A 13,952-nucleotide genomic window follows, 5' to 3' on the forward strand; every position below is an offset into this window, starting at 1 on the left:
TCCTCTGCCTTCCATGCCTGACCCACCGCACATTGCTTCCCCACTGCCACCGAAGAACCAACAACTCAGGCTGCCCAGGCTCATGGAGAAAGGAGATAGAAGCCTCGGAGGAAGGGGAAACGTGGCGGTTGAGGTCAAGGCGGTGGCCACCTCTCTGCCACCGCCATTGCTGCAGCATCAACGTCCCAAACATGTAGTATTTATTTATTTAGTCCCTGGATTCATTGAAAAAAAATCTGGTAACCTTATGTTAAAAGCCAGGGCCCACCCAGCCCTCCCCACTAATGACGCCCCCATACTTTCCCATTCCTGCTGGGATCTCCCAATATCTCCAGGTGCCTTTTCGGCACCCTGAGCAAAGTGTGTTTGCCCCCTCCGGCAGGTACGCCATCCTGACCCCAGAGACGTGGCCCCGGTGGCAGGGAGATGAGCGCCAGGGGGTCCAGCACTTGCTGCGGTCCGTCAACATGGACGCGGATCAGTACCAGATGGGGCGCTCCAAGGTTTTCGTCAAGAACCCCGAGTCGGTAAGCAGAACGCTCTGGTGTCGGAGGATCTGGGACTTGGGTTCGGGTTTGGCTGTTGTGTTAACCAGGTTGCACGAACCGGAGGGCCTTGCTTTTCTGCTATTCCCCCGTTTCGCCTGAACCCACTAGGCTACACTCCCCCTGTGCCCACTCTGCTCCAGTCTGTGGCCATCCTGGCTGGGGGCTGGAGTCTGGAGGAAGAGGAGGAAGAGGCAGACCAGGCAAGTGAAGCTGCTTCCCAACCTTCTAATAATAATAATAATAATAATAATAATAATAATAATAATAATAATTTTATTTATATGCCACCCATCTGACTGGGTTTCCCCAGCCACTCTAGGCAGCTTCCAATAAATTAAAACACAGTAAGATATCCAACTTTAAAAACTTGCCAATACAGTGCTGCCTTCAGATGTCTTCTAAAAGTCAGTTGCTTATTTCCTTGACATGTGGTGGGAGGGTGTTCCACAGGGCAGGTGCCACCACCAAGAAGCCCCTCTGCCTGGTTCCCTGTAACTTCACTTCTTGCAGTGAGGGAACCCCCAGAAGGCCCTCGGAGCTAGACCTCAGTGTCCGGGTGGAACGATGGGGGTGGAGACGCTCCTTCAGGTACAGAGGTCCAAGGCTGTTTAGGACACCAACGCTCTGAATTGTACCCAGAAACGTACTGGGAGCTAGTATAGATCTTTCAGGATTGGTGCTATATGGTCCCATCAGCCACTCCCAGTCCCCAGTCTGGCAGCCGAATTCTGGATTCGTTTCAGTTTCTGAGTCACCTTCAAAGGTAGCCCCTCACAGAGCACATTGCAGAGGTCCAAGCGGGGGATAACCAGAGCATGGACCACTCTGGTGAGACAGTCTGTGGGCAGGGAGGGTCTCAGCCTGCATACCAGATGAAGCTAAATCCCCTCTTCTCTGGGGCTATTTTTGAGCAATCAGAGACTCTGTCTGTGTGAAGCCAGCCTCTCCTCCGCCCTTTTCATGCCTCTCCTGGTTCTGGGAGACCAGCAGGGAGGGGAGCTTCTCGCAGCAGGAGGCTCTTCACTATCTCTGCCTCTTGTCCTCCCTCAACTCCTGCTCCAGCTTCTGCCTCCAATTCTGGACTGCTCTCTTCCACAGACTCTCCCTGCTCACTAAGCCCTGTTACATCTTCCACTTCTGACACCTCCCCATCCAAGTCTTCTCCCTCATTGTCATCTCACCCACCCCTCTCCCTGGGCTCTGACCCTCCCTCCCTTGGGGGTCCCCCAGCTGGTTTCTCCCACCACTTATCTGCATCCAATTTGTCCCTGAGAGAACCCTAGCATATTTTGCTGACGCCGGGAGCCATGCCGGTGCCCAAGACTCGCAACACCAACAGAAATAAATCTGGGCTAAGTGGAAGACATCTTCTTGTACCCTTTAAAGAGGATTTGGGTGGCGCAGGGGGGAGGTTCAAAGGGAAGGGGGGAATGGGTTCCTTCCCCAACCCCATTAGTTTTGGATAGATCACCTTCTGATACAATCCTTTAATTCTGTTTCTCTCCCCCCCCCCCCACTTTCATCGCCACTCAGCTCTTTCTGCTAGAGGAGATGCGAGAACGGAAGTTTGACGGATACGCCCGGGTAATCCAGAAAGCTTGGCGACGCCACATCGCGATCCGGAAATACGAGCAGATGCGGGAAGAAGGTAAGGGGTGTGCACAGACACCCCAGTGTTTCAGGGAGGGTGGAAAGAGAAGCAGGATGATGATGATGAGGGGGGGAGGTCATTTATCTCCCTTTTCCACCACCCTGAAGAAGGCCTTTAAAGCAGTTTACAGCCATTTTAACCGTTGTTGCGATCGTTGAGCTATCAACGTCCCTCCAGCTTAGCATCATTTAAGAGGACAAGGTCTCTGCCCCAAGGACATTACAATCTAATTACATTTCATCCAGGTGGTGGGAGGGAGGAAATAATAATAATAATAATAATTATTATTATTATTATTTATAGCGGTTCCCAATCGAATATTAAAAACACAATACAGCATTAAACATTAAAAGCTTCCCTAAACAGGCCTTCAGATGTCTTTTAAAAGTAGGCTTGTTGCTTATTTCCTTGACATCTGCTGGGAGGGCGTTCCACAGGGCAGGTGCCACCACCGAGAAGGCCCTCTGCCTGGCTCCCTGTAACCTCACTTCTCGCAGGGAGGGAACCACCAGGAGGCCCTCGGAGCTGGGCCTCAGTGTCCGGGCAGAACGATGGGGGTGGAGACGCTCCTTCAGGTATACAGGGCTGAGGCCATTAATCATCATCATCATCATCTGGTCAGAAAGACGAGCACATTATCTAAGCTTAAAGACTGGCCCCTTGCGGTTTTAACTTTGCCTGTGTATTTGTAGAACTGGTCAGAAACATGAGCAGAGTATGCAGTCTTAAGGACTATCACCTTGGCTGGTCAGAAGCACAAGCACAGTATGCAGCCTTAAGGACTAACGCCTTGCATTTCAAATTTTGTCCATGTGGTTTTAAAACTGGTCAGAAACACGCACAAGCGTATGCAGTCTTAAGGTCTAGCTCCTTGCGTTTTTCATTTTGACCAAGGCCAGGTCTGCCTGGCCGCTTTTCAAACCGGCTTCTTCTTTTCCTCCCAACCGCAAAGCATCCCACATCCTGTACAACTTCAAAGAGAGGCGGCGCAACAGCATCAACCGGAACTTCGTGGGGGACTATTTGGGCATGGAAGACAAGCCTGAGTTGCGCCAGTTCTTGGCCAGGAGAGAGCGGGTCGATTTTGCCGACTCCGTCACCAAATACGACAGGCGCTTTAAGGTAAGGTACAGGTTCCCCCTTCCAAATCCTTTACCCAGAGTCCTGCCCTTCCATTGGCACTGAAATGTTCACAAACGTCACCTCTGTTTTACCTTGCCAATGTTCTGTGCAAGGAAGATCGGAGCGTTTAATCCCTATTTCACAGATGGGGAAGACCAAGGGAGAATGGGATGCCTAAGAGCCACTCAGTCAGTTTCACGCGAGATTCGAACTCAGGACTTCCTTGTTCGTAGCTGAAATTTTTGCCCAGTACATATTGGTTTTTGAGTTTAGGGGGAAGGTGAGTAAGGGCAGGGTGGACACGCTCCCTTGGAGAGGTCGTGGCAACCAACTTCTCCTCCTCATCATCAGCCCATCAAGAGGGACTTCATCCTGACTCCCAAATACCTCTACATGATCGGCCGGGAGAAGGTGAAAAAGGGTCCTGAGAAAGGTCAGATCCGAGAGGTCCTGAAAAAGAAAGTGGAGGTCCAGGCTGTCAACAGAGTGTCCCTCAGGTGAGATGCCACATTCTTCGTTTGGGCCACTTTCCCTCTTTGTTGTTGTTTAGTTGTTTAGTCGTGTCCAACTCTTCGTGACCCCCTGGACCAGAGCACGCCAGGCACTCCTGTCTTCCACTGCCTCCCGCAGTTTGGTCAAACTCATGCTGGTAGCTTCGAGAACACTGTCCCACCATCTCGTCCTCTGCCGTCCCCTTCTCCTTGTGCCCTCCATCTTTCCCAGTATCAGGGTCTTTTCCAGGGAGTCTTCTCTTCTGATGAGGTGGCCAAAGTCTTGGAGCCTCAGCTTCAGGATCTGTCCTTCCAGTGAGCACTCAGGGCTGATTTCCTTCAGAATGGAGATGTTTGATCTTCTTGCAGTCCATGGGACTCTCAAGAGTCTCCTCCAGCACCAGAATTCAAAAGCATCAATTCTTCGGCGATCAGCCTTCTTTATGGTCCAGCTCTCACTTCCATACATCACTACTGGGAAAACCATAGCTTGAACTATACGGACCTTTGTTGGCAAGGTGATGTCTCTGCTTTTTAAGATGCTGTCTAGGTTCGTCATTGCTTTTTTCCGAACAAGCAGGCGTCTTTTAATTTCGTGGCTGCTATCACCATCTGCAGTGATCATGAAGCCCCAAAAAGTAAAATCTCTCACTGCCTCCATTTGTTCCCCTTCTATTTGCCAGGAGGTGATGGGACCAGTGGCCATGATCTTCGTTTTTTTTTATGTTGAGCTTCAGACCATATTTTGCGCTCTCCTCTTTCACCCTCGTTAAAAGGTTCTTTAATTCCTCCTCACTTTCTGCCATCAAGGTTGTGTCATCTGCATATCTGAGGTTGTTGATATTTCTTCCGGCAATCTTAATTCCGGCTTGGGATTCATCCAGCCCAGCCTTTCACATGATGAGTTACTTTCCCTCTAAGCCACCTCTAAGCTTCTTCCCAGAAAACTGAAGCAAGATTCTAGTCCTCATTGTTTTGAACAAAGGGTTGATTTAAACAGGAAGCTGAGTTGTAGAACTCGGAGGGACCCCAAGAGTCATCTAGCACAACCCCCGGAAACCCAGTAATCTTTTGCCCAATGTGGGGCTCAAACCCACAATCCTCCGATTCAGAGAACTGAAATGAAATGGTCCTCCACTCTGCGCTTGGCCATCTCGGGGTCAGAGGGACTCCCCGCCACTCTCTCTCTCGACCCACCCGCTTCCTCCGTCTCCCAAGAGGACTAACGCCTTATTTTCTCTGGCTGTTTCCTGTTTTGTTTTTCTGGGGTGGGGCGACCACAGCACGAGGCAAGACGATTTCTTCGTCCTCCACGAAGCCGAGGCCGACACGTTCCTGGAATCCATCTTCAAGACAGAGCTCATCAGCCTCCTCTGCAAGCGCTACGAAGAGGCAACCCGCAGCAAACTCCTTCTGAACTTCAACGACACGTAAGCGGGATGGCCAGCGACACACACAAACCACCCCTTTCCCAAAGTGTCGCAGGAAAATGGACCCGGTTCCCCTCCTCAGCCCTGCCGTTCCATCTCAGAACCCCTCTAAAACAGCAGTAGCGTTTTCCGCAATATGTATGATATGTATGAAAAGTATGATATTATGCGGGATGCAGGTGGCGCTGTGGGTTAAACCACAGAGCCCAGGACTTGCTGATCAGAAGGTCGGCGGTTCGAATCCCCGCCACGGGGTGAGCTCCCATTTCTCAGTCCCTGCTCCTGCCAACCTAGCAGTTCGAAAGCACGTCAAAAGTGCAAGTAGATAAATAGGTACCGCTCTGGCGGGAAGGTAAACGGCGTTTCTGTGCGCTGCTCTGGCTCGCCAGAAGCGGCTTAGTCCTGCTGGCCACATGACCCGGAAGCTGTACGCCGGCTCCCTCGGCCAGTCAAGCAAGATGAGCGCCGCAACTTCAGAGTCGTCTGCAACTGGACCTAATGGTCAGGGGTCCCTTTACCTTTATGATATTATGCAGCATATTAAAGGAATATTTATAAAAACAGCACAGGAGGGAACGTGGGAAGTCTAATAATAATAATAATAATAATAATAATAATAATAATAATAATATAATTCATTATTTGTACCCCGCCCATTTGGCTGGGTTTCCCCAGCCACTCTGGGCGGCTTCCAACAAAGATTAAAAATACATTAAAACCTCACACATTAAAAGCTTCCCTGAACAGGGCTGCCTTCAGATGTCTTCTAAATGTCAGGTAGTTGTTTTTCTCTTTGACATCTGGTGGGAGGGTGTTCCACAGGGCGGGAGCCACCACCGAGAAGGCCCTCTGCCTGGTTCCCTGTAGCTGCGGTGGGAATCGGGGGCCAACACAAATCCAGAGCGAAGTCCTTAAGATGGTTGGATGACGCCTTGCACACCTTGTGCCGCTAAGCTGGTGCCAAACATCTTGCTCTGGTTCCCTTTGGACCACATCTGTGAGGCCAAGAGACTTTTGGGGTTGGGCTAGATGACCCGCGGGGTCCCTTCCAACTCTATGATTCTATGAAAAGGGAGAGGGATCTTTTTTTCTAAAGGTTGTCTAGTGACTTATCTCCTTGGCTTGGGGGCCACATAACTCCTTACCCTCCAACACTTCTTTGATGAAAATAGGGAGATCCTAAGGAATAGTGAGGGGCTGTGAGGGACACGGGTGGCACTGTGGGTTAAACCACAGAGCCTAGGACTTGCCGATCAGAAGGTCGGCGGTTCAAATCCCTGCGACGGGGTGAGCTCCCGTTGCTCGGTCCCTGCTCCTGCCAACCTAGCAGTTCGAAAGCACATCAAGGTGCAAGTAGATAAATAGGTACCACTCCGGCGGGAAGATACACAGCGTTTCCGTGCGCTGCTCTGGTTCGCCAGAAGCGGCTTAGTCCTGCTGGCCACATGACCCGGAAGCTGTACGCCGGCTCCCTCGGCCAATAAAGTGAGATGAGCGCCGCAACCCCAGAGTCGGCCACGACTGGACCTAATGGTCAGGGGTCCCTTTACCTTTAAGGAAAAGTGGGACATTCCAGGATCAAGTCAGAAACTGGAATGGCTTCTGTAAATATGGGACTGTCCCTGGAAAATAGGGACACTGGGAGGGTCTGCAATTGCGGCCTCCTTTTAGTGGGTGGGGGTCAGCACGTCCTGAGTTATCTGTTTAGCTGTTTTTAATATTTTTATTGGAAGTTCTTAATTGGTTCAAACTGCAAGTCACTTTGGATGTGAGAGAAACAATGAACAAATAAGGTTTTTGTGGATCTAATCGTTTCCCCCGCCTCTCCTTCTCTCCGTCCCTCAGACTACAGTTCCGTGTCAAGAAAGAAGGGTGGGGAGGAGGGGGCACCCGGACGGTGTCGTTCGTGAGTGGACAGGGCGACGTGGCGGCCCTCAAAGCAAGCGGCAAGACTCTGACCATATCCATTGGGAGTGGCCTCCCCAAAAACTCCAGTAAGCAGGGGCTGAGTGTGGCATTTCCTTATACAGAGCTGCCTTCAGATGTCTTCTAAAAGTCAGAAAGCTGTTTATCTCTTTGACATCTGTGTTTCACAGGGTGGGTGCCACCACCGAGAAGGCCCTCTGCCTGGTTCCCTGTAGCCTCACTTCTTGCAGGGAGGGAACCACCAGAAGACCCTTGGAGCTGGACTTGGTGTCTGGGCTGAATGATGGGGGTGGAGACGCTCCTTCAGGGATAGAGGGCCAAGGCTGTTTAGGACTTTAGAAGCCAGCACCAACACTCTGAATTGTGCCCAGAAATGTACTGGGAGGCAGTGTAGATCTTTCAGGACTGGTATTATATGGTCCCATCAGCTTCTCCCAGTCCCCAGTCTGGCAGCCGCATTCTGGATTAGTTTCAGTCTCTGAGTCACCTTCCAAGGTAGCCCCATGGAGAGCACATTGCAGTAGTCCAAGTGGGAGATAACCAGGTCATGGACCACTCTGGTGAGACAGGGATCAGGCAAAGAGGGTCTCATCCAGCACACCAGATGGAGCTGGTAGATAGCTGCCCTGGAAGCAGAATTGACCTGCGCCTCCATGGACAGCTGTGAGTCCAGAATGACTCCCAGGCTGCGCACCTGGTCCTTTAGGGACACAATTACCCCATTCAGGACCAGGAAGTCCCCCACACCTGCCCGCCCCTTGTCCCCCAAAAACAGCACTTCTGTCTTGTTGGGATTCAACCTCAATCCGTTGACCACCTCCAGCTCACACAGGACCTTCACTTCCTTCACTGGTTCCGATTTAAACGAGAGGTAGAGCTGGGTACGATCTGCATGACCATGTGCACCCTTTTGCAGAATTTTATCCCAATTCCAGGCCAAGGTGAATGTGAAATCTCTTCCTCTCTTCCTCCAGAGCCAACCCGGAAAGGGGCCCTTCAAAGCAGAGGTCGCCACAAGCAAGCAACGCCATCGCGAGCCGCCCCGTCAGCCCCCAGAGGTAAGCCTGGCCAATGGTGCTTCTTGGCGTAAGGGAGAAAAATGCACATTCAACATGGGAATCCAGCAGCCAGCATGCTCAATGGTCCAGGGGGTTCTGCAAAGTGGAGTCCTGGAACATCCAGAAAACCACAGAATTGCCCATTTCTGATCTAAGGGTAGAGGATAAAGTACCATTTTGCTAACCCATTTTGTGGGGTTACCTTGTCTCACATAGACTAGCTGGAAATTTCAAGCTGCATTCTTCCTCCATGAGGTCTAGAAACCTGCCCTCTGATTTTTATTGGCCTGGACGAAAGCTCAGATTCGCTCGTCATGTTTTCTTTAAGCTGTTTTTAATACTGAAGTTTAAAGCGCTGTGACCCACCCTGGGGCCTGTTAGTGAAGGGTGGGTAAAAAAAATTGGGTTGCCTTTTATTATGTAATTTGTACTTTTATATTGTGATTTTATGTTGTAACTGCCCTGAGACCTGCAGGTGTAGGGTGGTACACAAATTTTAATAACAACAATAATAGGGGCATTACTAATAATTGGGGCATTCATCACAATCTAACTCGCCTGTGGTGAGCTGACAGTTTGCTCCAGGCGACTAGGCAACGAATGGCTCAGGTTGTACGTAGCTGAGCAAAACCAGCACGAAACTTTATTTGCTAAGGCTTCTGTAACGCCTCCGGTTTAGGGGCGCCCCCTCAAGGTACATGCAGGAACGGAGCACCGCAATTTGCACGCAGCACCAGGTCCCAGGAACAAACCTACAGCGCCCCCAAGAGGCCTGGACAAGTGCCCCCGGCCAGCGCTCTCCCCAGACAGGGCATGACGCGGCGGGCAAAGGCGAGGACGCCCTCAGACCACAACATGGAGTTCCTCAACGTTCCAGACCAGGGAATGGCAGGGTATGTGTGATTTTGCAACCTATCACCTGCCCCAGGGTGCCCTATGTGAGGAAAGCTGTTTCCCTCCCCCTTTGCTGGCAATATTATTATTAAAAGGTAAAGGGACCCCTGACCATTAGGTCCAGTCGTGGCCGACTCTGGGGTTGTGGCGCTCATCTCGCTTTATGGGCTGAGGAAGCCGGCGTACAGCTTCCGGGTCATGTGGCCAGCAGGACTAAGCCGCTTCTGGCAAACCAGAGCAGCGCACGGAAACGCCGTTTACCTTCCTGCTGGAGCGGTACCTATTTATCTACTTGCACTTTGATGTGCTTTTGAACTGCTAGGTTGGCAGGAGCAGGGAACGAGCGACGGGAGCTCACCCCGTTGTGGGGATTCGAACCGCCGACCTTCTGATCAAGTCCTAGGCTCTGTGGTTTAACCCACAGCACCACCCGCGTCCCTAATATTATTATTATTATTATTATTACTATTATTATTATTATTTGCAAACCGCTTGGAGGTTTTACTTACGATCAAGAAGCAAAAGGTAGATTTTGATAACAAAACCATAAGGACTAGAATCATGGGGTCGGTTTGAAAATTAAACTGAACTTATTGGGAACCATAGGAATCAACTCCTAGGGTCTGAGGTCTAAGGTCCCTTGGCCCCTCCATATTATTATTTTTATTTTTATTAGTTTTAACAAATCAATACCCAATTACATCAAATTTAATGCAGTTTTTCCATTGACTTTCCACTCTTCGTTGTCCACATTTCATCTTTCCTCTAATTACTGCTTTATATCAGCCACTGATTTCCAATTCACATTCTGTTCCTTATATTTAATCTTCAATTCCAGATTTTAAAATTTATTTTCCCCCTCCCTTTCCCCTTCCCCCTCAGCCGTCTATTTATCAATCCCTGCTTGTATAATTACTTATTTCCTTAAAAAGAAAAACAGAAAGAAAACAAATGAGGTTACTCTGCTGCTTGCCTCTCCACCTTAAATCATTACTTGTACATACCCAGATGGGTGGGGCATAAACATTATTATTAGTATTTCTATATTATGTTTTTCTTCTCATCTTGCTTGTGTGATTATCTGGATCTGTCTTTTCATCTGTTGTTCCATCTTTTATTCCCCCCCCCCACAATTTTTTTTTATTTATTTTCCACATTTATCACAAAATGACATAACAAAACACACTACACTACAATACAATAAAATTAAACACAGAGAAAAATTATTTCTTCAAATACCTAATTCTCTTAACATTGACAACTGACTTCGATTCCCCTCTAACTGAATTTCATTATATCACCTTTATAACAGTTCTCCAAGTTCATATTTCTAATAATATTAACTCCTTTCATTTACTAACCTCTTCTCCTTTATTAATATTCTAATCCTTAATATTTACTACCCAGTATCCTTTTTCTACCCCTAAACCTATTTGTTACTTCCAAGAATTTTCTATTTATCTTATATTACAATATTTAGCTAAATATTCTTTAAATTTCTTCTTGTTCCTCCTTTTATATCCGCTCCTGCCCTGCCAAATATTTGAGGGTCCCAAAAAAGCTGACGGGCATTGCTACCCAAATTGTTTGCAGTGTGCCGCATCATGTGATCATTTATGTGGGGCAGGGCTTACCTGGGCCCCCCAATATTTTATTCAGTTGGGCACCCGTTGGAAAAGCAGGATTCTGTGCCCAATGCCATATTCTGTTCCCCTGTGTCATCCTGCAGATGGGATCAGCCCTGTAGGTGGAAACATCTCTGGTGCCCTGCAGAATTCGAACCCAGAGCTGCAAGCACCCCCTGCCGACTCACTTCCACCTCTTTTTAACAGGACGCAGAGGAAGCGGAGCATCAGCCAAAAACCGCCTCCGGCTGTGGGGAGACCCAAGCCGCAGCCCAAGGCTTCCGGGCCACGATGCCGCGCTCTGTACCAGTACGTTGGGCAGGATGTGGATGAGATCAGCTTCAACGCGGGCGACGTGATAGATATATTGATGGAAGGTAGGTCTGCAATGCGGTCTGTGACTCACGCAAGCAAGGGGTGAGGAAGCTGTGGTTTTGCATTGCAGAAACCCGCGTTTCTCTTGGGGGAGGTACAGGTGGGTCTGAGGTCAGCCACAGGGCAGGTGGGCAGTGGCAAAAGTGTGCAGGGCTGCCCCCTTCTTCTGAAGCCGTCTCCCCACCAGGCACCCTTTCCGCTCTCTCTGCCACTTTCGTACCAGCCAACGTTTCTCCAATGAAAGTAGGAACATCCTATTCCTGCATTATTATTATTATTATTATTATTATTATTATTATTATTATTCCCTGTCCATTTTACTGGGTTGCCCCAGCCACTCTGGGCAGCTTCCAGCACATATAAAAACATAATAAAACATTAAGGTAAAGGTAAAGGGACCCCTGACCACCAGGTCCAGTCGTGATCGACTCTGGGGTTGTGGCGCTCATCTCGCTTTATTGGCCGAGGGAGACGGCGTACAGCTTCCAGGTCATGTGGCCAGCATGACTAAGCCACTTCTGGTGAACCAGAGCAGTGCACAGAAATGCCGTTTACCTTCCCGCCAGAGCAGTACTTATTTATCTAATTGCCCTCTGACATGCTTTCGAACTGCTAGGTTGGCAGGAGCAGGGACCGAGCAACGGGAGCTCACACCATCACGGGGATTCGAACCGCTGACCTTCTGATTGGCAAGTTCTAGGCTCAGTGGTTTAACCCACAGCGCCACCTGCGTCCCTTAATAAAACATTAAACATTAACAAACTTCCATATCCAGGGCTGCCTTCAGATGTCTTCTAAAGGTTGCATATTTCTCCGATGGAAATAGGGATGACCTAAGGAAAAGCTGAACATTCTGGGATCAAATCAGAAACCGGAACAGCTTCTGAAAATTCAGGACTGTCCCTGGAAAGTAGGGACACTTGGAGGGACTGTAGAATGATCCTGTTTTCATCAGAGAAATGTTGAAGGGTATGCACGTAGCTAGGGCAGGGGAGGAGAGCAAAAAAGGCTAGTTTTCAAGAGATGCAGCTGTTTCAGTAAAGCAGGGATGGAGGGCGGCACGTGGGGTTTGACAAGCAACACGAACACCTTGTCATATATTATTATATTGTTTTCGCAGACCCCTCCGGATGGTGGAAAGGACGGCTTCATGGGAGAGAAGGCCTCTTCCCCGGGAATTACGTTCAGAAGATCTGAGCAACTCTCCATCCTGTGGCCCAGAGCCCAAGCAGGGCAGTAAACAGGCCAGATCATACGAAACCAGCTCTTGAAACAGTGAGCTTGCGCCATGCGCAAGGAACCCCTGCCACATGCATTGCAAAGCACATGGAGTCAGAAACTGCCTCCTTGACCGCTGTTTCCAAAACTGCAAACGCTTTGGCATGTGGGTTTTTTTCCAGCAAAGGCAACCTTTGCACCCCTGCACTCATTTTGTTGATATTTTTTGCTGTTCTGGTGCTATCTAAAGGGGTACAGCAAGTAGGGATTTTTTTAAAGGGATATGAGTTATCGAGGCATGCTGGCGGAGCATTGCACAACGACCGCCTTGATGTGTTCTCTGCACAATGTTGCAATGCTTTTTTGGGCGGGGGGGAGTGAGGCAGGGAGGCCCAGGAAGGAATTAAAAACGCCGTTTCGAAATGCACATTGTCTTCTTCGTAATGTCTGTTTAGGGTGCAAAGCACACTCATTCGAAGGAGGGGACATAGCCAAGGGAGCAGCTGCCCCCCACATCAAGTAAATAAAAATACTTAACTAAAAGTAGAAATAATGAGAATATTGGGAACTGAAATTCTTGCTGAGTTCAAAAGCAAGTAATTCAAAAGGAAGTAATTTAAAACAACAGTTGCTGAGACATTTCATTCCAAATCTGCTAAACAGAGCCAGGCAGAGGATGGGGATAGGTGGGGGGCTTGCAGCCCCCTAACCTAAATCTGGCTATGCTCATGGTTCAGAATAGTGGTTTGCAAAGCCCGCCCAGGAAGATCACAAGGCAGTCAAGATTCAAAATGGTAAACATCCATCACAACTTATTTAAAATCTAATTGGAACTATTTAGTTGAATTAATTCAACAGAACAAACGGGACTTAGAAGGGTGGAATCGTTCGACCAGTGTCATTCTAACCTAGAGGTTCAGGTTTGCATTGGCCTTTATTTTTATGATTATGATTCACTGGTGTTGGAGCCAGCATCTTTCTCCATCAGACTGAGAGCTTTAGCACAGAATCGTAGAGCTGGGAAGGACCACCAAGGGTCATCTAGTCCAACCCCGTGCAATGCAGGAATCTCAACTAAAGCATCCATGACAGATGGCCACCCAAACTCTGCTTAAAAACATCTACATCCCTTTAATTTTCGGCTTGGGCAAGATGTGTCCAAAACATTGCCCCCTTTCCTTCTGGCTCAGAGATAGGGCACCTCAGGTGTTGGGGACAACTGAGGTCCTGCAGACCTTCCTCTATGGCCCTGGACACTCTCCCCAGCCCCGCCTCACTTTCCTTGAGTGCTTTTAGCTTTGACAGAATGTGACAATGAACTGCAGCAACACCTCTTGCTGGTCTGGGTAGACTCGGTAGACTAGCATGGGTAGGCAAACTAAGGCCCGGGGGCCGGATCCAGCCCAATCGCATTCAAACGGTCCAGGAATCAGTGTTTTTGACATGATTAGAATGTGCTCTTTTATTTAAAATGCATCTCTGGGTTATTTGTGGGGCCTGCCTGGTGTTTTTACATGATTGTGTGCTTTTATTTAAAATGTACCTCTGGGTTATTTGTGGGGCATAGGAATTAATTCCCCCCCCCAAAAAAAATATAGTCCAGCCCCCCACAAG

General features: G+C 49.0%; 1 protein-coding gene across 1 annotated transcript in view; it reads left to right on the forward strand.

Annotated features, from left to right (window-relative positions):
- MYO1F (myosin IF) overlaps nucleotides 1-12,765 on the forward strand; it is a 60,801-nt gene extending 48,036 nt beyond the window's left edge. Inside the window, exons 19-28 of the mRNA XM_083594404.1 lie at nucleotides 383-527; nucleotides 2,082-2,196; nucleotides 3,152-3,321; nucleotides 3,673-3,818; nucleotides 5,096-5,242; nucleotides 7,088-7,236; nucleotides 8,143-8,226; nucleotides 8,906-9,119; nucleotides 10,953-11,122; nucleotides 12,241-12,765. Coding sequence (XP_083450530.1) covers nucleotides 383-527; nucleotides 2,082-2,196; nucleotides 3,152-3,321; nucleotides 3,673-3,818; nucleotides 5,096-5,242; nucleotides 7,088-7,236; nucleotides 8,143-8,226; nucleotides 8,906-9,119; nucleotides 10,953-11,122; nucleotides 12,241-12,317 — 1,417 coding nt within the window. The 3' untranslated portion in view covers nucleotides 12,318-12,765. The remainder of the gene's footprint in view (nucleotides 1-382; nucleotides 528-2,081; nucleotides 2,197-3,151; nucleotides 3,322-3,672; nucleotides 3,819-5,095; nucleotides 5,243-7,087; nucleotides 7,237-8,142; nucleotides 8,227-8,905; nucleotides 9,120-10,952; nucleotides 11,123-12,240) is intronic.
- The last annotated feature ends 1,187 nt before the right edge of the window (nucleotides 12,766-13,952 follow it).

Source organism: Podarcis filfolensis (genome assembly GCF_964270895.1).
Source record: "Podarcis filfolensis genome assembly, chromosome: 18".
NCBI lineage: Eukaryota > Metazoa > Chordata > Lepidosauria > Squamata > Lacertidae > Podarcis > Podarcis filfolensis.